Source organism: Porites lutea, chromosome 2, assembly GCF_958299795.1.
Source record: "Porites lutea chromosome 2, jaPorLute2.1, whole genome shotgun sequence".
Taxonomy (NCBI): Eukaryota; Metazoa; Cnidaria; class Anthozoa; order Scleractinia; family Poritidae; genus Porites; species Porites lutea.
The window spans coordinates 43,022,678-43,049,046 of record NC_133202.1 but is presented as its reverse complement, the minus strand read 5'-3'; the positions used below and the strand labels follow the sequence as shown (position 1 = coordinate 43,049,046).

At 39.0% G+C, this 26,369-nt stretch overlaps 3 protein-coding genes across 3 annotated transcripts; all 3 read left to right on the top strand.

The window, feature by feature from the left end:
* The first annotated feature begins 3,433 nt into the window (after positions 1-3,433).
* On the top strand, positions 3,434-4,651 carry LOC140928698 (trace amine-associated receptor 6-like). The gene has a single exon (XM_073378478.1). The coding sequence runs from the start codon at positions 3,599-3,601 to the stop codon at positions 4,559-4,561; it is 963 nt and encodes a 320-aa protein (XP_073234579.1). The 5' UTR covers positions 3,434-3,598; the 3' UTR covers positions 4,562-4,651.
* Positions 4,652-9,429: 4,778 nt separating this feature from the next.
* Positions 9,430-10,460, top strand: LOC140926246 (histamine H2 receptor-like). Its single transcript, XM_073376019.1, has one exon. It carries the CDS (start codon positions 9,501-9,503, stop codon positions 10,458-10,460), a length of 960 nt encoding a protein of 319 aa, XP_073232120.1. The 5' UTR covers positions 9,430-9,500.
* A 4,685-nt stretch (positions 10,461-15,145) lies between these two features.
* LOC140928692 (uncharacterized) lies at positions 15,146-22,764 on the top strand. The gene is made up of 7 exons (XM_073378472.1): positions 15,146-15,295; positions 15,571-15,750; positions 16,468-16,723; positions 16,946-17,124; positions 19,854-20,086; positions 21,262-21,505; positions 22,502-22,764. Exons 1-7 carry the CDS (start codon positions 15,229-15,231, stop codon positions 22,672-22,674), a joined length of 1,332 nt encoding a protein of 443 aa, XP_073234573.1. The 5' UTR covers positions 15,146-15,228; the 3' UTR covers positions 22,675-22,764.
* Positions 22,765-26,369: the final 3,605 nt, after the last annotated feature.

The following is a 26,369-nucleotide window of genomic DNA, read 5'->3' as shown; positions in this document are numbered from 1 at the left end:
TTCCAGGAAGTATTTAACAACTTACCGGTGGAACGGTGAAAAAGAATCCAATTTTGCATCATAAAACTGTCCTCTGCCTTAGCCCACGCAGTCAAACCATGCTTGTGACAGCAACAACTTCTGTTTATGCCATGCCTTGCTTCTACCAGTTATTGTTTAAAATGATTTAAAGCCGAGTTATAGGAAAGGTACCTGCGAGTGAGGCCCCACACCAAATTAAAATCGCGTCATTTTTTTCCCGACCCAAATTGCTTTGTTCCTACGAATCAGTGCTTAACAATTTTTCGAGGTTACCAAATTTTGGAACGTGCTGGTAAATTTTCTCAAAGTTATGATCATTCCTGCAGTAAATCTGTGTCGGGTTGCTGTTCCCACTATCCCGCTTAGCTTTTCGTGTCGGCACAAAAGCTATCCAAGTTAGTATGAACATTCTTTTATTAGCATAATCGTTTCCTCGTTTAAGCTCATGATACTCTGAAAATCGGTGTCTCTGTACCCTTAATTTTCCTGTTACGTAAGAAACGAGACCACTTATGGTCAAATCCAGGAAAAAAGAGAGAAAACTAAAACTGGGGCGGAGACTGTATTCCACACAGTAGATATTAAATGCAGTATTTTTGTTATTGTATCATTGTTTCTCGAATAAAACTGGCCGTATTAATTTATTTAATTCAGCACGATGTGTGTGAACGTCTTGTTCCATTTAAAGCATGTTAAAGCGTGGCTCAATTTTAATCTCTTCTTCCCGCGAAGATATAACTATTTTTCTTCGACGGTCATTCATTCTAAATGGCGTTGAATTGATTAACGTTGAACTGATGTGGTCACGTGAAGCGTGAGGTCATAATGATATTCTAAAAAGAAAATTCTAAATTAATGCTTATGAGGTAGAAATGGTTGATTAAAAATAGAGCTAGGTACAGACGGCAACAACCGCCAACATTGTTGGGCAAACGTGCAAACGGGCGCAACAACGCCCAACAATGTTGCTTCCGTTTGCACGGGGCTAAAAGTTTGTCCGGTTTCAAACTTTGCGCAACAAAGCGCAACAACATCCAACAACATGCAACAGGGTGTTCAAACGGACGCAACATGTAACATGCAACAATGTTGGGAGTTGTTGGCCAACAATGTTGCGTTCCTTTGCTCGGGGCTTTGAGTTTGACAGCCATCTTAGCACGTGCCAGTGGCCCCAACAACGTTGGAAGAGCTGTGCAAACGGATCCAACATTGCCGCGCTACGCTTCGGCGATCACGGAACAAAAGAAATGCTGAGAGTTGTTGGCTCAAAAGTCTGATCAGTTTCTAGCTTTGCGCAACAACTCCCAACAACACCCAACAACATACAGCATGAACAACGTGCAACAGGGTATGCAAACGGACGCAACATGTAACAACCAACAATTTTGCGTCCGTTTGATAGCCACTGAGAAACTCATGATAGTCTATCTACCGCAGCATATTCAATAAATATTCGGTAAAAAGTAAATAAATATAAAATAATAATAAACTACTGCTCAACTACTACAAAACTCGGTAAAGGTATACGAGAGAAATTTCTATTATATAGCAATGCTTTAGCAAATCCAGTCAGATGTATTTGTCAGCTAGGTTTTACGGTCGGCAATAGTCCTGTTTGACAGGTTTTGATATAGCTTATGCTAGGTAAAAGTAAATCGCATCCACGTAAGTGACCGCAAAAAATCTTACTTCATACAATGAAAGCTGTAAAAGTCTGGAAAGGGAAAACGGAAACTGAAGTATTTCGTTGAGGAGCAATTATCTTCCTGAAGTGTAACCCGAATTTGTCGACGTACGTGTGGTTTTGGATTGGCTTTGTAATCGTAAAATATAAAATGCTATAGTGTGTAAATGGCTTTCCCTGCACTGACTTTCCAATTTCAGCGTTTTCCTTTGTGCTCGTCTTTTTATTGCCCATTTAGAAGCATTTTCTCGTTTGCAGTAAGGCAGTAATTCCAGTAAAAACTTTTGGAGCAACAAATGAGACCGCCGAGAGAATTCTACCAGTCTCACCATGAGAATATTGGACAAAAACAAACAAGGATCTCGACTAAAAAACGTTTAAACATTATTAGGAGGACAACCAGAATCGAGTAGATTTGCCGCCACCAATCACATACTGACATCCCTAAACCTTCGACGGCAGCGAGGAAAAAACGAAGGTTTTTGGATGCAAATAGCAGTTACCTAAAAGATAGAAAAAATCCATGGACAGGTATGCTAGCCGAGTACATAAGCTGTCAAATTCCTCTAGTAATATTAACCACAGGTTCAAGTAGCGAAGTTAATGATACTTTTGCGTATTATATTGTTCCCTTGAGTGCCGGGTAAGGCGCCTGACCGGTATGCGTTATTGGCCAAGCGTGACGTCAAGATGGCTGGATATTGGCCAAGTTCTTTTTTTGCGTTTTTACTGTCTGCCTGACTAAATAAAGGGCAATAAAAACGCGAAAAAAGAACGAGGTCAATGTCCAGTCATCATGACCGAACAGGCTTGGTCAATAAAGGATTTATTATATGGCCAAAAAGAGAACTTTTTCTCACGGGACTGAAATAACCAAACATAGGCCACATCTTGCTGCTCTGGTAGCCAATCAGAACGCAGGATCCGCTTCTTCTTGTCCGCTCGCAGATCCAGCCATTGTAATAAACTAACTTTTCGTTATAGCTCCAATCTATGGCACTGACAAGCTAACACGGTAAAAGAGCTCCATTTAAAAGTTATGTCAAGACTAACGTGGTTTCCATTTTCGGCAAGAAACGCAATATAGGACACGGTCACGGTTATCGAACACGATAAAGCTTGCATACAAAGTGGTACTGGATACAGAGTTCAAAACCAAAGTATAGCCTTATGGATGATTTTTTTCTCGGAATGGTTATGGTTACGAGCCCTAACCGTGTAGGGGTATTTCATGAAGGCCCTAGTCATGTTTAAAAACAAAAGGATTAATATCATAGGTGTTCTTTCTCGATAACCAAAATAGCTCCATTCTGGTTATCTTAATTGTAAACATCTTGTTGCTAATTACCGTTTTTATGCGTCGGTCCTTGAATCAAACAATTGTCAATAAGCCAAGGTAAATTCTAATGGATTAATGACGAACTTGACCTAACTGACTTGAAGTTCAGTTTCCGTTTAAAGGCGGTGACTTTTCCTTGAGTTTGTCAATAATAAAAACAGCGTTTTCTTTCGGTATCATCAAAACGTTTCGGCAATTATTGTAAAAGAAAAGATATAGATCACTGGCTTTTTAAGAGGTGCAAAAGAGACAACAACAATGTCAAATATATTTTCATACCAAGAGTAATCTAATAAAAGCACAGAACATCCATATATATAAACCATTCATCGAAACTGAATGTTACCGGCTAATATATTTAATGATTGATTTCGTTATTTGAACCGCTTACGAACCAATCCGGTAAACCCTATATATAGTTTAACGTTGCACAGTATCTTGTGGTGAAAATATGACGAAAGAACGAAACTGACTAGCATACAGTTTCATTTAACTTCTTATAAAAGGCATAGGCCTCTTCCTTCTGGAAAGATTGACTGTAAATCCATAAAACGATGATAGTCAACGAGGATTTTCTTAGTAACAACGTTAGCAAGAACGAAAGTTCCCTTGTTGTGTCTACTCAAAGATGCTATTTCCTCGATTCACTTAACAACTATGAAGCTGGAGGACTTCTCTATATTGAAAGCATAGTTACAACCGTGATAAACTTTATCGGCGCCTTTATCGCTTCTTTTGGCAATGGAATCATCCTGTTAACATTCTGGAAATCGAAACAGCTTCGATCAAAATCTCAACTATTTCTTTGGTGCCTGGCTTTTGCAGATTTTGTCACTGGTTCAGTAGTGCAGCCGTTCTATGGCGCATACAAGATAGCTTACATAATTGGGAAGGTTTCTACCTTGACGTGCGTTTTTGGAGTTATTCTAGAGACGGTTGCTTGGTTCTCTGCCGCTTTGTCTTGTGCACTGGTTGCAGCCATCATTAGTGAGCGTTACCTTGCTTTACATTATCACATGAGGTACCACGTTGTGGTAACTACAAAAAAGGTCGTCATTCTCATTGCATTTCTTCTGGTCAATATGGCGATTCTATCCCTTTCAAGATTCGCCATGACAGATGTCACTCCATTTTTTTATGTGAACATCGCTGGTATACTCTTTTCACTTTCTACCTTAATAATTTGTTACTGGAAAATCTACAAGCACGTTCGTCGACATTTTCGACAAATACAAGATCACGGTTCTAGAGAGAGCAGGAGAAAAGATGTACAGCGACTGAAAAAATCCTCGAGGAACATGGCATACGTTGCTTTATTGTATATAATTTCTTACATGCCATTTACATGCGTCCTATGCGTTTACTTGTCTTGTGGCTTCACCAGCAGTGTAGAAGTTGCTTATGATGTGACACGCACTGTGGCATTTATGAATTCATCATGGAATCCTTTTATTTATTTCTGGAAATTAAACGAGTTACGGGAAGCGGTTAAGAAAGTGATGAGGTATACCTCTTGACTTAATGAATACAGTGAGCAAATAAACTCAGTACTATTCGTTGTTGTTTAGTTAAAATGGTTACAAAAATAAAAACGTGTCGTAAGAAAATTTAATATAAATAGCCTATGACTGAATTGTCAAGAAAAAAAATTCTAAGCTAAGTGCATTCAACACTTAGATTAAAGGACAAAATCAATAACAAAAGTGGAATTTCTTCCTTGGCATTGACTCAATTTTTTCACTAGTTCTGGCTAATGGAGCGTTAATTACAACCTTCACAGCCGCAATTTTTGGTGTTGCCTCTTCCGCTTAGATGTTCACTAGATGCCAAGCCGAACTATATAGCATGCCGCTTGAACGATCAAAACTGAATTATTGAAAATTGAAAGTTGGAGAATTATTTCAAATTACCGTAGGTTTATCATTGCTTTATCACGGTACAACCAAAAAAGAAAGAATCGAATGCAAGATTATAAGTTTATAATTTATGATTGATTTACATAACCTATTATGATTTGAACTCTGCTATTGTAAACATCACAACGACAAGTCGAATACTTCAGTTGTTTTTCGTAATGCTTCTTCATTCTTTAGATTTTCTATTTGTTCTTGTCTTCTGCTGCAAACTACACGCGTCTGCGACTTAACCTCTCTGTACGTCTATGTTACCAAATGCAAATAATGAATAAAAAACGAGGAAGGAAATACTTGCACGCTACTGACTCCATTCTGACAATTGCACTGAATGGGCTAGTTATTTCTTTCCTCTTTTTTCCCAACCGATTTTGGCTTGAATCACAATCGTCAGGAGCTAATCAGGTGGAGATCAAAAAGAATTTATTAGATTGCTTCAAAAATTCGATAGTCTGATACAAGAGGGTCGGTATTGGGAAAAAAGGAAATGGGTGGAAAGAGCAAAACAAAACTGGACTTTTTATTTTTCCCCTTTTTTCACCCACTGCAGAGTCTGGTCCCGGGCAAAACATTTGTGAGTTATGTAATTAAAGGTTATACCAGGAGCCAATTACTTGGAGCCTCCGTAAGATATGGGAGAAAATGAAGGCTCCAAGTAATCGGCTCCTGGTTATACTCATAATGCGACCAAACAGTTTTAGAATGAAATTGTCTTCATTCTCTCTTCATCACGCAGTGGCTTAGAAAGACAGTTGTTACAGACCGGAGGGAAAATTAAATGTTTGTGGTATTTCGAACAACTTTTAATAGAAGGGGTGCCAAGTATCTGCGGGCCATGAAGCACAATTTATCTTTGTGCGCCTTTCAGTAAGCATAAGAATGAGGCTGAAATAATTACCTTATCGCCAGGATGAAAAATTTACAAAATTAACAATTTTTCACAATGACCTTGCAAAAATAGCTATTGTCAGGTAAGGCATTCGTCGAATTTACAAAATTTTTCCTTTAGCTTAATATGTGAATAACAGCACATCTCAAAGCAGCGCTACGGCTTAAAATTGTTCCGGCAAAGCCTTGTAGGAATTTGACACGGAATTTTTTTTTTGGTTTTGTTATGTTAATAAGAACACATCCTCAAAGCAGCAGATTTTCTCTACCCATCCCATACCGCCTTTGAGACAGAAATTCCAACTCCCCATTCGATTCTTTTTTTGCGTCTTTTTTTTTAGAAATGATAATGTTATCATTCTAGACCAAAACTCCTCTGATTTTTATACACAGACTGAATTTTATGAAAATCATACCCTTGACAGCCTATTATTCCATTATATTGGCCCTCCCCTACTTACTTCGGTATTCAAAAGTGGTTGCCTATTTTATATACGACGATCATTTTGTGTCATTTCTACCATCAAATAACAAATTAGACTTGAAGCATCCTTTAGAAAGGTTTACGGGATATTTCAACTTAATAAAGTAGGACTATGTACGTAGTAGGTACAGCAGGGTAACAGTCAATAAACTCCTTGACATGAACATCTTTAGCTTACATGAATATTAATTAGAACGTGAAAGCACTCGTATGGTACAATTACTGATGACAATTCACTGATAAAAACATTTGTCCACGTTTTGTGGTACACGCGCTTATGCGTTTTTGCCTGGTCATCAATAATTTTTATGCACAAGTAAAGAGTTAATATAACCCTTTGACCATAATTTTTGTCTTGGGATGGATACTTTTCCTCGTCATCGTTTTGTTCTTGGTTTCCTTCTGCACCTGCTCGTATTTTCATTTTGTTTTCGTATTTTTTAAGTTCTAAGAGTGACCAACATCAGTTTTCACCGCTAAAACCATGTTTAAATCATCATTTGTAAGAGAAAGAGTTATAAGAATGAACAAAGTGATGATCACAGGGAAAATGCTTTGATCTTTGAAAAAATTCTTGTTAACTCATCTTGAAGGGTGAAGCCGTCAGTTAGCCGGTCTTTTATTTAGTGATAACCCTTTCAGGAAAATATCCTTTTTCGACGCACTTCTATAAAAAGAATTTTTCAACAAATTAGTAATGACAGAAGACCGACACCATCAAGATTTTTGATATTAAAAGAAGCTCCAACATAAAGCTAACCACTTGATGCAGAGCAACTAGACTAAGGCCCAGTTCAAAGATCGAACTTTTCAAGTACCAAACTTAACGACCCAAGTGACAAAAGTTCGACGGATGATTCAATTAGTCGATCAGACTCAATTCATTTTCGCGATGTACAATGGTCTGCAATGGACTCTCTCTCTCTCTGACATTTATGGGATTGACTTTTGAGTGTGACTGTTTATAGGGGTAGCACAATTACTGGTAGCCCAGTAGCTTTCATTCTGGAACCAGTAGAAACTCCTTAAACGCGCGGTTAGATAAGCATTGCATCATAAAACGGCTAATAAAGTCTATATTTCCCGTTAGTCTTGCCCCAATACGGTCGAATGAAATATATTTCTTACCAGTATTCGCCACATCTCAAAGAAATCCGAAAATAAAAACTTTATTTATGTATTTATGCATTTATGTATTTATTCAGCTATTATTACTTTATTTTATTTTATTTCATTTTTTCTTTTTTTGGTTATCTCATTTTTGCTTATTTTGATATTGATATTCGTAAACATCAACTGAGTTCAACAAGTTAAATATCCGCCCGTTATATGAACCTTATGGTCAACAACAATATTATGTTGCGCTAAAATTTAAGTAATTTACAACTCCATATTATAAGATCCAGCTGAGACTTTAATTCATATGCAGCTTCATATTCGGTTAATCAAGAAAAACGTTAATCTTTATCTAGCGCTCTCACTCTGTGATTTTATAAGTAAAAGTTGAATTGTCTCCGCGGGATTTCTGCCGGGGGATGAAATTCAGGTGAGGAATTATACTGCCTTGAATTTCCCAAGTATAAGGAAAGTAAAGAGATGAAGTATAAAACCGAATAAAATACTTGCTGAATTGATGAATGTATGAATCTCATGTATTTGAACTGGGGAATGAAGAAATAAATGTAAAGAAGATCGTCGTAGTTAACGACACAACTTTTCAGTGCAATTGCGAAAAGAAAGCCTGAAAAAATTTAGGCTTGCCGGAAAGCAATTACTGATCGAATAAACAGTTTTAGTATGCCAAATCAAATGTCAATATTCCTTAACTTTGGGCGCGTAAGGATGAAATGAGAAATAACTCACTTTTAATTTTGTTCCAAAAAACCTGGCAGGATCTCAATAATGTGTGTGTCTTGAGTAAAAGTAAAAGCCTATTCAGATAAATGGGTTATATTCATACCACAATATTAGGGATACGAGGATATCAGTTTTTTAGAAAGTGACGAAATTAGAAATTATAATTTTTCCCTTCACTACAAAATTATGTCTCGCTGCAAAATCACGATTTTTCACCCTGAAATCGTGTATATTTAAAAAAAAAACAATATTCCAGATCTTTCTTATAATTTTATATAGCCATGATCCACAACCAAGCTTTACCATTACAAGGACAAAACAATATTACAGAGGAAAGATGAACTTAACGATAAATTAAAACAAAAACCGATATATGAGATTGAATTTAGAATGCGCGTTAAGCTTAAATGGAAAAGGGATCTCAGCAGCCCTCATGAGTTATGTCAATATTACAGCAGAATCCAATTTTCGGTATATAATGCAAACCGGAACTAAGCACATTCCCAGCAAAATTTAACACTGTCAGGGCTTAACTTATTACTAGTAATAATTACTAAGAAGGAAGAGGCCGCATCAATTTTCATTTGGATAGCGGGCCATTTATCATTTACAAAAATAATTAAGAACCTTTTCAAGAACCGAAGCAGCCACCATTTCCCGCAGATACCTTTTTGGGGAAGTTGGAAAAGCGTAAAAGGTTCTTATGCGCTAGTTTTTACTGTAATCATTGTGTCTTTCAACCATGACCTATTTTTTACCATTTCGTGTAATACAAAATTGTTAAGTATAACCAAGCAAAGTATGCTTTCAAAGTTTCCTACCGCGCTATTCCAATATGTCAGTGTCAAACGAAACTGACTTGACCCAGCTGAGTTGAAATTCATGGTTTCCGTTTAAAGGCAGGTGGATTTTGAACAATCAGAATGAAAGCAAATGAGAACAAAAATTTATCTCGCTTAAAATTGTACGAAATATGCCTAAAAACATGTTATTTCCGTCATCACAAAAAACGCATTCATTTGCGAATTGTTTTTATGCTACTCTGTGAAATTAAGGTCAACTAAATAAATGTTTTTATTGGCTGATGATTCAGAGAAATTTAATATAGAACAGCTAATATTAATGTAACAACGATTTATATTTGTAGACCTCGCAGGAACCAATCAGTGCACACCTTTTAATAGTTACAGTTCAACCACAGGTTAAACTGAAAATAAATAGAATAATATAACTTACAAGTTTCCCCCTATTCTGCGCGACAGTGTCACCAGCTTTACAGGCTTTTTAATCCACCATTCTACGACCCATAAAGTTATGATTGACAAAGAGTATTTTGTAAACTATAACAACAGCAGCAACGAGAGCTCTTTTGTTGTGTCTTCACCAAGCTGCTTTTTTCTCGATCCACTAAACGAGTACGAACCAGGAGGACTTCTTTACGTTGAAAGTGTTATAACAACAGTAATAAATTTGGTCGGCGCTATCATCGCCGTTTGGGGCAATGGTATCATCCTCTTGACTTTCTGGAAATCGAGTCAACTACGATCACAATCCCATCTGTTTCTATGGTGCCTTGCGTTTGCAGATTTTCTCACTGGGCTGATAGCACAGCCCTTTTATGGGGCTTACAAGATAGCTTTACTGTCCGGGCATGCCTCCTCCTCTTGCGTGTATAGAGTGATTCTTGAAACGGTTGCGTGGTTTTCAGCGGCACTATCATGTGCGTTAGTTTCATCTATCGTAGGTGACCGGTACCTGGCATTGCATTTTCACCTTAGATACCATGTCGTGGTTACGACAAAAAAGGTCGCCTTTCATATTATGTATTTAGTAATCACAATGGCGATATTAAGCCTATCTAGATTCGCCACAACTACTGTCACACCATTTCTCTATGTGAACATTCTTGGATTATTAAGTGGCTTTTTTATGTTGTTAATCTGTTACTGGAAAATCTTCAAACAAGTTCTTCGGCATTTTCGGAAAATACAAGACCAAGCTTTTACAGAGAGTCAGACTATAGATATGCAAAGATTCAAGAAATCTGTGATAAATATGGCATACGTAGCCTTTTTGTACATGATTTCTTACATGCCTTTTACGTGCGTTCTTTTCGTCTATTTATCTTGCGGTTTCACCAGAAATGTCGAGGTTGCTTTTGATATAACTCGTACCATGGCCTTCATGAATTCATCTTGGAATCCTTTTATTTACTTCTGGAGAGTGGAAGAGTTGAGAGAGGCTGTCAGGAAAACTTTGAGGTGGGCACATTGACTGAACAAACCGAGAATGTGAATATTCCATTGAAAGGAAACATGATTACACATGTACACATGGGCTAAATATTTTAACCTGGTGCTTTGATTGATAAACATTTTATTTAATAAAGCATTTTTTAGCAGGAAAAATGTAAACTCAAAAAGAAATTCTCTTTTAACATGGTGTCATATTTTTGTCATTACTACTGCGGGGCATTTGAAAGTAATGTCTAATAACCATATAAAACGACTCAGCGGAAGTCTTCGTTCGGATCGACTGAACGATTGCATAATAAAAGTGAATCGAAATATTTACAATTTTTACCTCATAACGATATGATTATCAATATCTGATCAAACTATGAAATAGTCCTTACGGAAATTAAAACATCATAGTGAAATACGCGGCTATCTCTAAACATTTTAACAAAATATACCACATACCGACATACCGCGCAGAATCTTGTTTTAATCTCAAAATTTTTCGAAGTACTCGTGGCTCTTTCTGAGTTTTTGCACCCTGGAACTGTATAGTTTTCGATAACAAAGTTAACGGCTGGTTAAAATTTTTAATTTAACTTGCATATGCCAAAACGCTGCGCCTTGCGTGAGGTAAACAAGTTCTATGCTAATCAAACCAAAATATCAACAATGGCCTCACAATGAATTCGCCTATAGAGCTTCAGTCGCTTGAAAAACAAATTGATATTTCTTAACCCCGAGCAAGTCTCTCAACGATAATCTCGCTTTGCGTAGTTAGCGCAAAAAAAATTCAATTTGTACCTTTATTTTTATTTAGTATGCACTGGAGGGGCTCTTTTGAAAATGCTAGAACACCTGCACCACTTATAAAAAAAATGGATGTTCGGAGAATGGGTACAAGCTGTCGGTGTAAAGGCTTCTGGGGACATTTTTGTTGATGGTATCCAACATATTAATCTAACTCGCCCGGCCCAAAAGAAATCCTTGGGCCAAAAGCTTGTAGACTATTCGCCACTCCATATTTTTAAAGGGAGAATAAACTCCTTATACAATTTCAGGAGCCCTGACAATGTACATAAAATCCAAGCAATTCAATATGGCGTATATATTTGGACAAGCATGACTCGAAGTTACACCTAAAGACAATCCCTTTACTTATTTATTTGTTTATTTATTTGATTTTTGTAACTCACATAACAAAACAATAAAACGTTACAAAAAAGGTTAATCAAAATATATTAAGTTCATTAAATGAGACATGGAAGCCCAAGGAAGCTGGGAACTTATATTAATAGGCTTCCTTAAGCGAGATTACTAATGACGTACTTGAGTGAGAGTGTACAGAAAACATAAAACTTGAGCGATAGAATTTTCCTTGTGGAATCCGAAATGCGGGAAAATTTGGCTAATGGAATCGGGAATCTCTCTAATGATTGGAAACCAGAATCCAAGTTCTACAGACAAAGACTATGCAATCCCGGAACCTGGAATCCGCACTCCACAGCTTGGAATCCAGAACCCAAGACTCTCCTGAATTACGTTACATGGGGCGATAAATAACCTGTACGTTAGTATTTACGTCTGTACATATTATATACAACCTTGTGTAATCAGTTGTATCATGTATCATGATTCATCATAACCCTGCGTAGCATATCGAAACTGATTTTATACAGTAATGTAATATCAGGACTCAAAGTTAACGACTAACTGGTCGCATATGGGACTGGATTTTTGGTTGTGCGCCTAAAAAAATCTTGTGAGGGCACTAAATAATAAAGTTACATTGTTTTCCTTTCATCTGTGTATGTTTAATTCGACCTTTCTCCCAATTGATTCCACGAACTCGAATGTTCAGTTTTACTCCACCCCAGACTCTTTTGTTTTGTTATAAACGCCGCTGACGCAAATGTGCTACGAACGAAACACGTGCTTCTTGCGCAGTGGACAATCATGTCGAACGTTCAGTCCTAAGGTCAAGGGTGTCAAGCATGTTAAAACAAACAGTGCCAATTAGGAGCCTTTCTTTCTTCCAAGTAAGAAAGTTTTTAAGTCGTATCCCGGTTACATGTAAGTCATTGCGCATTTAACAAATTTATTAAAGATTAAGTTTCATTCTCGTTCGACATACTCATTTGTATAATAATGATTCCTTATAAACAGCCGGGGTCTCCGCCTTTAAACACAGAAAGTGAATCGGCTTCAAAAAATCCATTAACAGTTCGCGAAAAAAAGTATGAGCCAGTAACCAAGGAAAAAAAGGCTCTAGATTTCAGATGACCTGGCTGAACTAATTTGACTGGTTAGAATGGGACACGGATAAAGAATTGATGGCCTGCAGATACTGTTAAGCTTTCTCAATGAATTCGTCTTCATCTTTAGCCAAAGGATGCGATAATTTTTAACGCGAGACGCTAACTAAGCACTTGCAGACTGTGAAAAAGAGAAATTAGTATTAAAAAACACAACAGTATTACTGTATAGCAAGTCGGCTCTCTTTTATCAGTCACGGGACTGAAATAAAAGTAATAAACTAAAGATGACATATAAACGTGGCACTGTTAACCTTTTTACTTTTTCGTTTGAAATAGATGCTCCCAACATTGTAAGCTGTGCTCCTAAAATTTTCAGCTGTGTGCCTAAAATTTCGGCAGTGTGCCTAAAAATTTACATCTGGTAGCACAAGTGCTCCCAAAGTCAAATTTAAACTTTGAGCCCTGAATATCCGTGCAAAGTTATCGGTGCGTACTTGTAGTTATGAACCTTCAGTAGTTTGGTGGTAAGAAATTAAACACAAGTTGCAACGGAAGTTGAAATACTGTTGTGGCGCGCATGTGTCTCCTCAATACCTCCACACTATCCCAATTTCGTACAGCCTCGTGTGCAAGGACGGGGCACTGGTGAGAGAACTCTCAATTCCCCCCCCCCCCCCTCCCCCCTCCACCAATGTGGTTCAAGTCCCAGCGGCGTTGACTCCACATGTGGGTTCTGTTTGTTGTTGGTTCTATTACCTGATCTGAGAGTGTCCTCTCCTGTTAAACCCACTCTTTTCTACTTCCAATTCGATCCAGAATAGTAGACGAAGGAACTCTCTTTGTGGATTAGCTTCTACTAAAGGGTTAGTACACTGTATTTATTTTAAAAAGGATTGGAGTCCTTGTGATTTCCATGTAGAAAATTATTTCAACACTCACATGTTGAAACAAATGTTCACTGTATACAGATTTTTTGTATAAAGTTTTTTTTTATTATTTTTCTCAGTTATTTGTGGTATCTGAACATTTTCTGGACGTTGTCTCACCTGTCCAGGTGAACGACGAACATACGTGGGAAAAAAATACACGCCAAGATTTCCTATAGTCGTTACACTTTTCTTCTCCAGTAAGTCGACCGGCCTGAGGGGAGATAGCGATTGAGACTTGAAAGACTACAAGTAGAATAATCGAAATGTTATATGTCCAAGTAAATCTCCATGACCAATATACTCACAATTAGCTGTTTCCCAGTGTTTCATTTCATATCACTGATTTTATCCCAGTACTTGATTCCCTCGCATTTGCCCGAACGATAGCTAACGGTGATCAGTGAAAGATGGTACCGTCTTGCCCCTCCCCTCCCTCCATCCTCTCTCCCTCCAGCTGCATACATCGCTATCGTACACATTCTTGCGATTTTTTAGCTTCACAAAATGTTTTAAGGTTTTTCATCCTTCATCAAGAAGAGAGGATATAGGAGTGCTATTTCTTAGCTTGACAACCTGCTAACCTCCCTTCTTAGCTCTTGTTTGCACATAAGAAGTTTTTTAAGGGACTATGTCAAGCTATTTGCTATTATTTAAGAAACAAATTCAAAACCAATGGTACAGTTTTGTTATTTAAGACCATATTTAGGTACTGAAACTATTTTCTATCGTCTGTTGTTACGGGTGGCAAGGATGGAAATGGATGCGGGATTCAGGACACTTGAAAATGTTGGGCCAAATTTTTCAAGTTCAGTAATCTTATGCTTGTAAAAGACACCAAAAAAATTATGGTCAGTGCTCTCTCATAAAATTTGTTTGATATCATCTTTTTCTTTGTCCTTGATCTAACTCTAAAAAAGATCGTTTTTTTCATGGTTAAAAGAACTAAACAAATGCCTTCAGCACAGAATTGACCCAAAACGACCTAGAACAACAATATCCCAGTTGATGGGCCTTGATCGTGAAATAGCTCCTTTTAAATCTACATAGAGTCTGTGGATTGAGACAAATCAGTACACACATAGCCAGCTTGCAGGAAAAGTCAACCGAGCAAGGACTAGAGAAAACACAAAATCAGGTGTTACTTGCACTGTTATTTAAGCAGCAGGCCATCTGGTTGTCTAGTAGCGATTGGACGACTTGTGTCAACTGAGAAGCAACTCTGTTTTAACTGACAGCTGAAATTACTGAAGTCAACCTTCTACCCCACACTTTGACGCTTTCTACAAAAGACAGCCAATGTAGAGCCTGCCTGCCGTTGAACTTGGTTTCGGTGTATTCAAGTGCAAGCACACACAAAGCCAGCTTCCGCGGAAAGTCAAAGCGACAAGAGAAAACAATATCAGGTCAGAGTTATTTACGCAGCTAGCCATTCCAGTTGTCCGGTAGCTGACGTCCTGACTAGCTATCAACTAACAAGGGGACATTTTTGAACAGACAGCTGACATTAGAACCAACCTTAAGAACACACCTCGAATATTGCAAAACGAAAAATCACTGCCGAGTATAATAACAGTTCAGTGCAGTAACTTAACAGTAAAGAACACTGTTCTGTGTCGACATGGATTCACTGATGAGCAATCTCGTGCTTTTTCTTCTCACATGCGGAGGTGTTTGGTCATTAAGAGGTCAGTCGTTGTTTCAAAGTAATTTTAAGTAGACCATTATATAACTACAAGTAAAAAGAAAGCTTTCCTTGTAAATTTTCTAGGCAGACAGTGTCACTTAAACGGTTACTCGTTATTGGTTACACCTATCAAACGCTTCTTTAAAAAAAAGTTTCCAAATAACCAATATAAGCAGAAGGCGATGTGTAGTTGCCGAAACAAAAAAGTAATGTGAGATTTGCCTTATCATAAACCTTTTTGTCTATTTTAACTTTAAAAAAAATCATTCATTTCAGAGCCACGCTCGACTTATGCCGGCCGCCAGCTGTTGGTGGGTTACTGGGGACAAAACGGAGCTGGACCAGCAAATGGTCCAGCCAACTACGAGAAACCGCTGTTAGAAGTCTGTAGGACTACAAAGTATGACATCCTGGCTGTATCATTTCTCATAGTGTTCTTTGATGCCAGAAACAAAGGTATTCTTAATTTACAGCCACGCGACAAGGTGGCCAAGTTGGTGATCAATACAATGGAATTTTTCTGAAAGAATTTACGTAATAACAGAGTTCAGTTCTCAGAGGAGAGGAACGCTTTTGTTCTTGCATTGACTACCAAAACGGCCGCCGTTTTATGTGCTTTTGTTTGTTTTTTCACAATAATGAATTATTATTAATGAATAAATGCCATAAGAAAAATTGGCAAATACCGAAATACCGTGTCCAAAATCGACGAAATACGGATACTGCATTCATGATCGGTCACACTCATTTAAAGTTGTATCCATCTCGTGTATTTGTTTATCATAAACATGTGTGACCAGAAATCAACCTCGGTCATTGCTTCGAATTGATCGGTACAACCATCGAAAAGCCCGAAAATTAGACGCAGCAGCAATTCGATTGTAGATTAACTGTCATTTACCATTAGAAAATAGATCTAAAGATTTTAAAACTTCTGAATCCGTAAACTTTTATTTATTGTACTGACCTGTTAAGGACAGGAGAGCGCGAATCAACGGTACCGCGCGCAATATCGTGAAGGATCTTCTTTTGCCCAGTACCGATACCCAAAAAGATGAAAACCCGCATACCCCAGGGCTAGATGAAACCGAAATCAGTGGCGTATACCGTAAACCCCAATGTCCCCCTCCTTAAGATAAAAGACTTTAATTTGGTTGTTTTCTCATTCTCAAGGAATGCCTGCACTTAACTTTGCCTACCACTGCGAGACTCCAGTTTCGGTAGAGTATCCATTTCTTCTTCGATGCCCTAAAATAGAGGAAGGAATAAAGGAATGTCAGAGGCGAGGAAAGAAAGTTATTATGTCTATTGGAGGAGCCACGGGAGACGGAACTCTACCCGATCCTGATGAGGCCAGAGAGTTTGCCAAAACGCTGTACAACCTTTTCCTTGGAGGGAGTCTATATAAAGATATTCGCCCATTCGGAAGGTACTTTCCTTTAAACTATTAAATAAACTAGCTAGGAAAACAAATTTTAGGAATGGACGACAAACCGTTTAAGCCTCTTGATTTTACATGCCCACACTGAACATTTTCACTAGGGTCGGCCATTGACAGAGAAAAAAAATTTTTGCTTTCAAAAGGAAAATTTATTTTACTCTTGTCGATCGTTGGGTGGTTACTTTTACTTTCTTTTATTTTCATCCCCAGTGCTGTGATGGATGGTATTGATTTGGATATCGAAGGTGGAGATTATAAATACTATCCCGAGTTTATAACTGAATTGCGCAAGCTCATGGATGATGATCAAACAAAGAGCTATTTGATCACGGGCGCACCTCAGTGCCCATTCCCAGACCACCACTTGGGACCGGTGAAACCTGGCACTGGTAAGCAGCGCTGCATATAGTGGTTGTTTTTCGGAAACCTTGATGGAAAGATTCATTGACAAAAGTTCTAATTGTTCCTCTCTGTCTATCTGAAATTCAGGATGGCGGCAAAGATATCGCCTAATCGGCGAGTAGTTAAGAAAATTCTTCATAAAAACACGGGGAAAAGTTCCAGAGGGAAAGAGGGACTAACTATCCACTTATTCCAGGAAATTTTCCAGTGAAACGGCAGAAAAAAAAGCGTGTTTCATTTACATTCCAACCTTAATTACGGGAATTTCTTGGAAAGCGCCCCATGATAACTTTTTCATAAAAAGCTTTTCGATGTCATTTACACAAAGGCTTGCTGTCATTTTTTTCCATCAATTAGCTTTAAGACCTTTTTGTATTCCTTCCACATCAAATGGACTTATTATTGTTGATCACTATCAATCTATTTAGTATTCTATGAAATACGTACACTTGAAGCAATCTATTCTTTAAGCTTTGAGGCAGGTTGTGTGTCAAACCAAAATGGAGGCCGAGAGGACCGAGGTCACACGGTTTCGGTTCATATTATGTGATGACGCCATCACATTTAGGGCTTTTACAAAAGAAAACTAGCCCCCTAAAAACAAAATGTAGCGAGCCCATTACAGACCCCAAGAAACAAATCGACAGATTGGTGGAACACAACTCTGAACTCTATCTGCCTGAGGCAGTTGTTACCAACGTTGCCCTTAATCACTCCTCCCAGTCGTGGACAAGCTTGACGCTGAACTCGCCATTGAAGAGCTTTGCAAGACCTTAGACGCTCTCTTAAGTCAAGTCCGGCAAGTGTGCCCTCGTTGAGCCCCTTCACGAGCTGCTCTGTCTGCTGGAAGGACGGCGCTGTCCCACAAGACATGCGTGCGCCACCATAACCACGTTCTACAAGAACAAAGGTGACCGCTCGAACTCCAACAACTATCGTGGCAGCTCTCTCATGAGCTAGCATTGTCGGCAAAGTCATCGCCCGCGTGTTCCTCACTAGACTGCAAGCACTGGGTCGGACCGCGTCTGTCCTGTGTCCCAGTTTGGCTTCAAGGCGGAGACTACCACCACGGACATGATTTTTACTGTGTACCAGTTACAGGAGAAGTCACGAAAACAGGGAAAGCCGCTCTATCCAGCCTTTATTGAGCTGATCAAGGCGTTTGACCTCGTGAGCAGAAAGGGAATGTTCCAGTTTCCCAAGCTCCTAGGCATCATCGTCTCCTACCATGAAAACATGACGGGTACCGTGTCCTTTGAAGGAATGGGCTGAGTCTTAGCCACGACACACTCTTTGGAATCTTCTTCTCTCTCCTTCTGTCCTATACCTTTCACGCCTCAGTGTGACCTCCATGTCCGCACCGAAACTCTTCAACGTAAGCCGCCTCTGTACCAAGACCAACTTCAAAACTGTACTTTGGCGTGACATGATCTTCGATGATGATGCTACCTTCACACCACAATCCGCAGCATTGCACAGGCTCATCAACGATTCGCCAGCGCATATGAAATCTTTGGCCTCACAATCAGTGTCAAGGAAAGCAATGTGAGTGCCCAAGGTGTCAGCCATCGTCTGAAATCAAAATCGGCGACCATTCTCTCCAGGTCGTCGACGAATTCACCTACCTCGGTTCCAGCGTCTCTGTGAACTTTAGCCTTCACTTAGAAATCTCCCGTAGAATCGGAAAAGCCACAGGCACCATGTCCAAATCGACCAAGAGAGCCTGTGAATAGAAATATTAGAATGAAAGCACCTAAATGCACATCTTCCAAGCATGCGTACTCAGCACGTTATTCTACGGCAGAGAAAGTTGGATTACAAGGTACACCGCTTGAACTCTTTCCATCTGCAATGCCTCAGATGCATCCTCAGTGTCAAGTGTCAACGCATCACCGACAGTGAGATACTGGCACATGCTGGAGTCCCCAGCATGTACTCCCTAGTCAGTCAGCACAGCCTGAGATGGATCGGGTATGTTAATTCATTGCATGGATGATGGACGTATTTCCACTAATAACGTTCTATACGGTCAATTGAGGACAGGGGTCAGGAACGTCGGGGTGCCCCACTCTGCGGTTCAAGGAAGCAAGCAAACATGACCTCAAAGCATGAGAAGTTTATTCAAACAATTGGACAGATGCTGCGTGTGATCGTGCCTGCTGGAGATGGAAAGTGAAAGAAGTAATCGAAAGAACCGACGTGAAAGGTCACCAGAAAGCTGAGGAGCGCGATTGCCGCAAAAACAGCTCCACCACGTTTTTCTCCAAGACCGAGACTCGCGGAATGGTATATACAGCCACACCAGACGTTGCAGCACCACCAGAGATTGACAAGGGCGCACAAGCTATGTCTCTCGAGACTTCGCCTGCCAATGATGATGATGATCATGATGATGCCATCTAGAAAATCAGATGTTGTCAAAGTTCAAGAACTAGTTCATCTTTAAAAATGATTGCTTGACATCCGAGATTAATTATATGACATAGTGTGCTAAGAATTTAACGGAAATACGTGAAAGGGTTTATTTCTTCCTTCTTCCCTATTTATTTGTTCTGTTTTGTATTCAGATTTATTGGGGTATTTATCAAAAAATGACGTTTCTCTTGCATTTTCGCACTTGCCTATTCTACTATGATAAACAATAATCTTACTTTTCAAAGTACAATTTCTTGGAGGCTTAAATTCTAAACGCGTAATCCTTATTCGTTACTTACAGGTTTGGAGGAAGCAGGACAATACGTGGATCATCTTTATATACAATTCTACAACAACTACTGTCACACTGGCGCTGGACAATGGTTCATGGACACTTTGAACAAATGGCTGGCTTTTGCAGAACGGATGAAGCCGAGGGGACCACTTATATTTATTGGTTTCCCTGCGGACACCAAAGGAGCAAGTGGAGCGCAATTTTACAGGCCACCTGGAGAGCTACGTAGCCTGTATCAGGTACGAGGAGGGTTGTTTGAGTTCTTTCTATTCCTGGCCCAGGTTGCTCAAAGAGTGGATAACTTTATCCAGTGGAAAGGCCTATTCAGTGGATAAATCCGCTATCCACTGGATGATAACAAACAGTTGCACAAAACACGGATAGCCTTGCGTACAACTATCCGAGTGGATAGCACTATCCTTCAGTTTCGAACAACCAAGATGGCGCGAGTGGATAGTGGTTTATCCGCTGGATAGGATTCATCCGCTCTTTGAACAACGAGGACCTGAACTGCAATTTTGGTCTAAAAATTCTAGTGCCAGGATATAGAGTTGAGGAAACACGTGTTGTAAATGATTTGGAGGGTTCGTTCTTTATAGGTTAATGTTATTGGTTAATTTTAAAAAGTGCTTTATTCAATAAAAATCAGAGCAAAACAGCCAATATAAATCAAAAGTTGTTAAACATTTCACTTATCACTTCATATCCCCTATGGGTATAAGCCATTTTTTACTAAATTTACAGTCAATCTGTCTCAAAGACAAACAAACACCTACTAAAATGAAGCGATGTTCTTCTTAATTAAATTAAGGAGGGGCTGGCATCGCCCCCAGTTGTAATTACAGTGCAAAGAAAAAATTGTTTCTGGAGGTGTGACTGATTAAAATTAAATAGAAGCCCATGGGTAGATCTAATGAATCCGCAACACGACACAACGGGCATTAAAAATATTGAAAAGTGGCTGTAAGTTACTCTTTGTTTGGTAAGAAGTCTTCTCTTGAAATGTATTGTTTCTTATGCTTCCTCGGTTAAAATAACTTCGTAATTCGTAATTTTTGTCCTTTTTGCCCCATGTGTTTCTATGACCTCGATAGATTTCGTGTTGTGTTTTTACTCTTTTAAAAATTTATTATTTAAGTTAAAATTAATGTTATTAGCATTCTTCTAATAAGTTGTTTGAAGTAATACGCATTCCATTTTTTCAATCATTCCGTATTTCATCAGAGGCTGAAGCAAATCCATCCCCAATACCCCCGCCCCTTCCCCCACCGCGCTCAAGTTTTCAGTTGGATGAATTGTTCCCATTAGTAAAGTCCTGATTAAATTTCCTGAATTCAGTTGGATAATATGCCTACAGAATATTTATGAGTCTTTTAAGTGCCTTTACCTCATTTATTCCCTACCCTCTTTTTAGTCTGTGAAGAATCTTCGAGGGATCGGTGGAATCATGTTATGGGACGTGTCGTGGGACCAAAACAACGTCATTAATGGTCAGCGGTATTCAGAGTATGCTTTCAAAGAACTCGGAGACGTGACAGTACCTCCAACTCAGGCCCCTCCTCCATCGGTTACCACCCAGGCTCCTCCTCCGCCAGTCACCACTGAAGCTCCCCTTCCGCAAGTTACAACGCAAGCCCCTCGTCCACCAACAACATCTGGTAAGCAGAACATTGCTTCACGGGGACACAAGTGTTCACAAGCAAAGTTCTCCCAGTGTCATTGCACTCTTAGCTCAGTTGGGCGGAGCTCAGCACCTTGTTACAGTTCTTTTTTTTTTTTTTTTTTTTTAATCTTCTTATTCCAATTAACTAATTTACTTCCATAGCATAACTGCAATAATTATAAGAGAATTGTACGATGACATCATTTGACCACAATGGGGTCTTTGTGTGTGGCTGTCACTTGGTACAAAATCGCCAGGCTGGGATACAAGGAACGTTTTATGGGCTACATGGCTACAGGAAGCTAATAAAATCCTGAACAGTTACTCTCAATGCTAGGCCAATTCCAGAAGGTTTTGAATTCTCCATTTTTAACAGGGCAGAAAACGTTTTCTGGCCAACCAGAAGCGAAGATTTCAAATACGTCTGGGACCCAAAGGACACTTTCCATTTCTTACTGTTCACTTTGCCTACAATGATTTTGCTTGAACTTATCGATCTCCACGGATGTGAATCGGTGGACGTCAACTTAACTGCACCTGCATGCTTACAGTCACTCCTTTCAAATCAGTACAGACATATAGTCCAAATGAACTTAACTGGGATAAAAACCCCAACTGCCAGAAGGCAATCAGTTAGGTATTTAGCATGGTTGAGGAGTTGAACTAGGGATTGCTGAGAACAAATTGCCCCCTCCAGAAACTGTAAAGCAAATGGGCACAAGCCTTCGGTGCAACGATTTTGGAGATCGCTTGTGTTAATGATTACTTTGAATACCATCGGCCAATCATAACTAACGTTTGTCCACCCAGACGATCCCAAAATGCCTGTGCCCATTCCCCTTATGCTTTCTGGAGTAGGAAATTTCCTAAGTTTGTCAGGGTGGGACTGGAAACCCAGTACCGCTTGATTACGGATTGCTAGTCCAACGCGCTGACCGGCACTCGGTCACGCTGCCGGAGCTATCTCATATCATCTTCTTTAATTTCCTAGGTTCATTCTCTTGTGCATCCTCCGTAGACGGACTTTACCCTCACCCCTCTGATTGCTCCAAGTTCATACAGTGTCATGGAGGTCAGGAATCCCAGATCAGCTGTCCATCAGGACTTCTGTTCAACCCAAAAATCAAGGCTTGCGATTGGCCAGCGAATGTGCAATGTGCATGATCTATTTGCTTAAACAGTAAATCGAATAGCTAGCATACAGAAACAAGTGGATTTGCCAAACTGAATAAAAACAAATGAATTATCACACAAGTGTCCAATGTCTTTTTTAGTTGGCTGTTGCATATTTCCCCCTCACCACTAGTCTGTGGGTCTCTTCAAACCGATTTTTATCTCATTATAGATAGTACTCACTGATAATAACTGTTGACCGTATCTCATACTTCACGAAGGCCGTAAAAACATAAATGTATTGACTCTTTTGTCATAGAACTCATCTTCTCTCCTCTTTTTTTTAAAAGACAGCATCAGCTTTAATTTGAAGAAAACAAGAGCAATACCTAGTTGATAAGTTTTAAGATTAGTGGACCATAAATTATTTTTTACGTTCTCTACCAACGAAAAAAGTTTTTTATCCGATAATAGAAACTGAAGAGGTCTTGAAAAAAGAGGAGCAGCCTAGTATTTTGACGCCGAATTCCAAGTTCTTGATGTCAGATTAAACCTGAGTGGGGGTCACATACAGCTTCTGGAATGGACAAGAATTATTTGAGAGATTCAAACCTAAATTTCACAAAATTTCCCGGCAATCAGTATCCAATATTCAAAGCTGGTACAAAATTACCATTTTACGAGCGCTATAAATTTCAATGGCACCATTTTAGAGGGTTATTGGATCGAGCACTAGAGAGCGGCGAGCGTCCAAAACGCGAGACGCGAAGAGGGAAAGCGGTAAGCCCTTTTCACACCACTCCCTCCTCGTGTTCTCAGTCATAAGAAAAAAAAAGAATGCTCTTATTCGGATCACCATCCAATTTGATTCGGCAACACAGCTGACAACAAGAAGACAAGTAATTTTAATAATAAAAAATATCAATCCTAATACTTGTTTACCGTTTACTTGACGCTAGTTATTTCCATACATATGGATCCTTTGCTGATTACTGCCTCAAGTAGAATTGGAAGCAACACCCTGTCCGTGACAATGAGAAGTACACTTCTATCCTCAGTAATAGTTAGTGGACTTCGATCCTCATTACTCACACTGGAAGTTAGAGTTGAGCAATATTGTATACAATACACAACTGGCTTGTTTCAAATGGCATGAAACTCGTCGTTCTCATGTTTTCTAGTGCTTTTTTTCTTCTTCTTCTTTTTTTTTTACATAATAAAAGACAATGAACCATTTCCCTAGATTTGAAGTCATGTTTACAGCACCACCACAGTCATTTATTCAAATATGTTGTTTGATGTCACTCCTCTAACATATGGTCGTATGAACTCTCAAAACAGCTGACACCAAGCCAAATATTCCAGATATTGTTTATACAGGTGTAGCAACTGAAAAAATGAATGGTCTTAAGGTTTACTGGCGCAAATGTGTTTTTAACCCCAGGGGATTGCTTTGACATGGCAAACCTGTAAGGTTGCAATAAGAAAGTCGACTCAAACCGCGTAGACATGAATTCGGTCTCTCTGTGCCACTTTGTGGGATTTCTCTATGTATGCGGCCAGGTTTGGTCGTTGAGAGGTAATGTATATATAGTTGGCTTAGTTTCATGATTCAATAATGGGGGATTTGCGACAACGACGTCTATGGGGTCCACTTTGAACCCTCTCAAAGAACGAAAAAAGACCCAGGCAAAGAGGATTAAATCAAACTGTTCCTTAAAAACACTTATGCAGCCACTTTGAGGCCATATGTCTCGGAACTGGTTAACAACCAGGTAGGTAAGGACGTCCTGAAAGGTTTCTTAGGGAGGACTCACAATTCGAATGAAATCAGATTTAATTAATTTTTGACCAAGATGTCTTCCATGGACTAGTTTTACAATAAGAGACTATCTTGGACGTTCTCGTAACTTGATAAGTTCTCAGCTAGTCTCAGGAGCCACCCGAAAAATCTGCCATCTTTGAAAATTTCGTCCATTTTTTTTTTTTTTTGGAAAAAAGGAAATAAGAAATTTGAAACACGTACTTTTTACTCATTTTTACTGTGCCTGATAGAACCACGCTCAACCCCTGCCGGCCGCCAGCTATTGGTGGGTTACTGGGGCCAAAACGGAGCTGGGCCCGCAAATGGCCGGCCAAACTGGGAGAAACCGCTGTCAGAAGTCTGTCAGACAACGAAGTACGACATCCTTGCCGTATCCTTCGTCATAGTATTCTTTGATCCAAGGAACAAAGGTATCTCGAATGTATGACAGCTTACTGAACAACTGAACTTTTATTACTATCGTAACGAAGGGTAATCGTCGGTGACAGAGGGTTCTTCATTTTAAAGGCCAGAAATATTTGTTTGAGAAAAAAAATCTTTGAAATCTTTTTTTTTTTCAGACTTTTTATCATCCGTTTTCTGACTTTAATAACTTCTTAAGATAGCTTGCTTTGGGGCTGATCCATGTCAAGTAGTTGGAAGCCAGAAAGAAATTCGATATTATTTTTCTATCAGGCATCTCTACATCTCTCAAGGGATCAGTGGAATCATGTTATGGGACGTTTCCTGGGACCAAAACAACGTAATAAATGGTCAGCAGTACTCAGACTATGCCTTTAAAGAACTTGGAGGCATAACAGAGCCTCCAACCCAGGCCCCTCCTCCAACGGTTACAACCCAGGCCTCTCCTCCGCCAATCACAACTCACGATCCTTGTCAGCCAGTAACTACAGAGGCCCCTCTCCCACCAATCACGACACAAGGCCCTCCTACGCTACCTCCACCAGGCACTACTAACGCCCCCCTACCGACAGGTTTTTTTTTTATTTTTTTATTTTTTTATTTTATTTATTCCTCCAATTCCTAGCTGATACATAGTTATGTAAATATAACTGAGAAAAATAATATAGTAACAGATAAAGATTTACAAAGGAAATAATCGCGTGAAATAGAAATTACAACACTTAAATTGAATTACATTGTATATTGGAAGGAGAGGAGAGGGGCACATCTAGATAAACTAATATTGTGCCCCTTAAAGTTATGTATAACAAAGGACTTAAGATTATTAATAAAAAAGTAAAGGAAAAAAGGAAAAATGACAAAATAGCTCAGAAAGTTATAAAAGGGATATTGATTCATTAGTATTGAGCCAGGTACCAGCGTAAAAGTGCTTTTTTAAACATTTTTTTAGATGGTTTGTCTCTAATGGATTGCGGAATATCGTTCCAAAAGAAACTTCCAATAATGCTGGGGCAAAATCTCCTAAGATTAGTTCGAAATAAAGGTATTGCAACGTGATTGGATGATGCACTGCGGGTACTGTAATTATGTAGTTCAGATACTAATGAAACAGGTATATTAGGAAACTTTTCATGGTGGAAATAATCATAAAAAAGCATACTGAAGAGATTCAATGTCTCTTTGAATCTTGACTTGAGTTCCTTTCATTTCTTTTAGGTCGTCACTTATTGAACTCAACTGGTGGCGTACAAACGCCTCAAAATCCTCTTCCACAACTTCTTTTTGCTTTCCTCTTTTTGAAGACATTTTTTGTTACTTGTTATTAGTTTGTAAAAGAAAAAGTAAGATTTACGTGAGAAATTATGTCAAGTTGGCAAGTTGCAGAGCCAACAAAAAACGCGGCCATCATGCTCGCTGACCGCTGACAGGTAAGTTCTTTTAGCGTATTTTTCAAACTATTTATGAAAAGCGTAGATAGTGGATAACTAATAAGGAAACCAATTGCATTATCCACTGG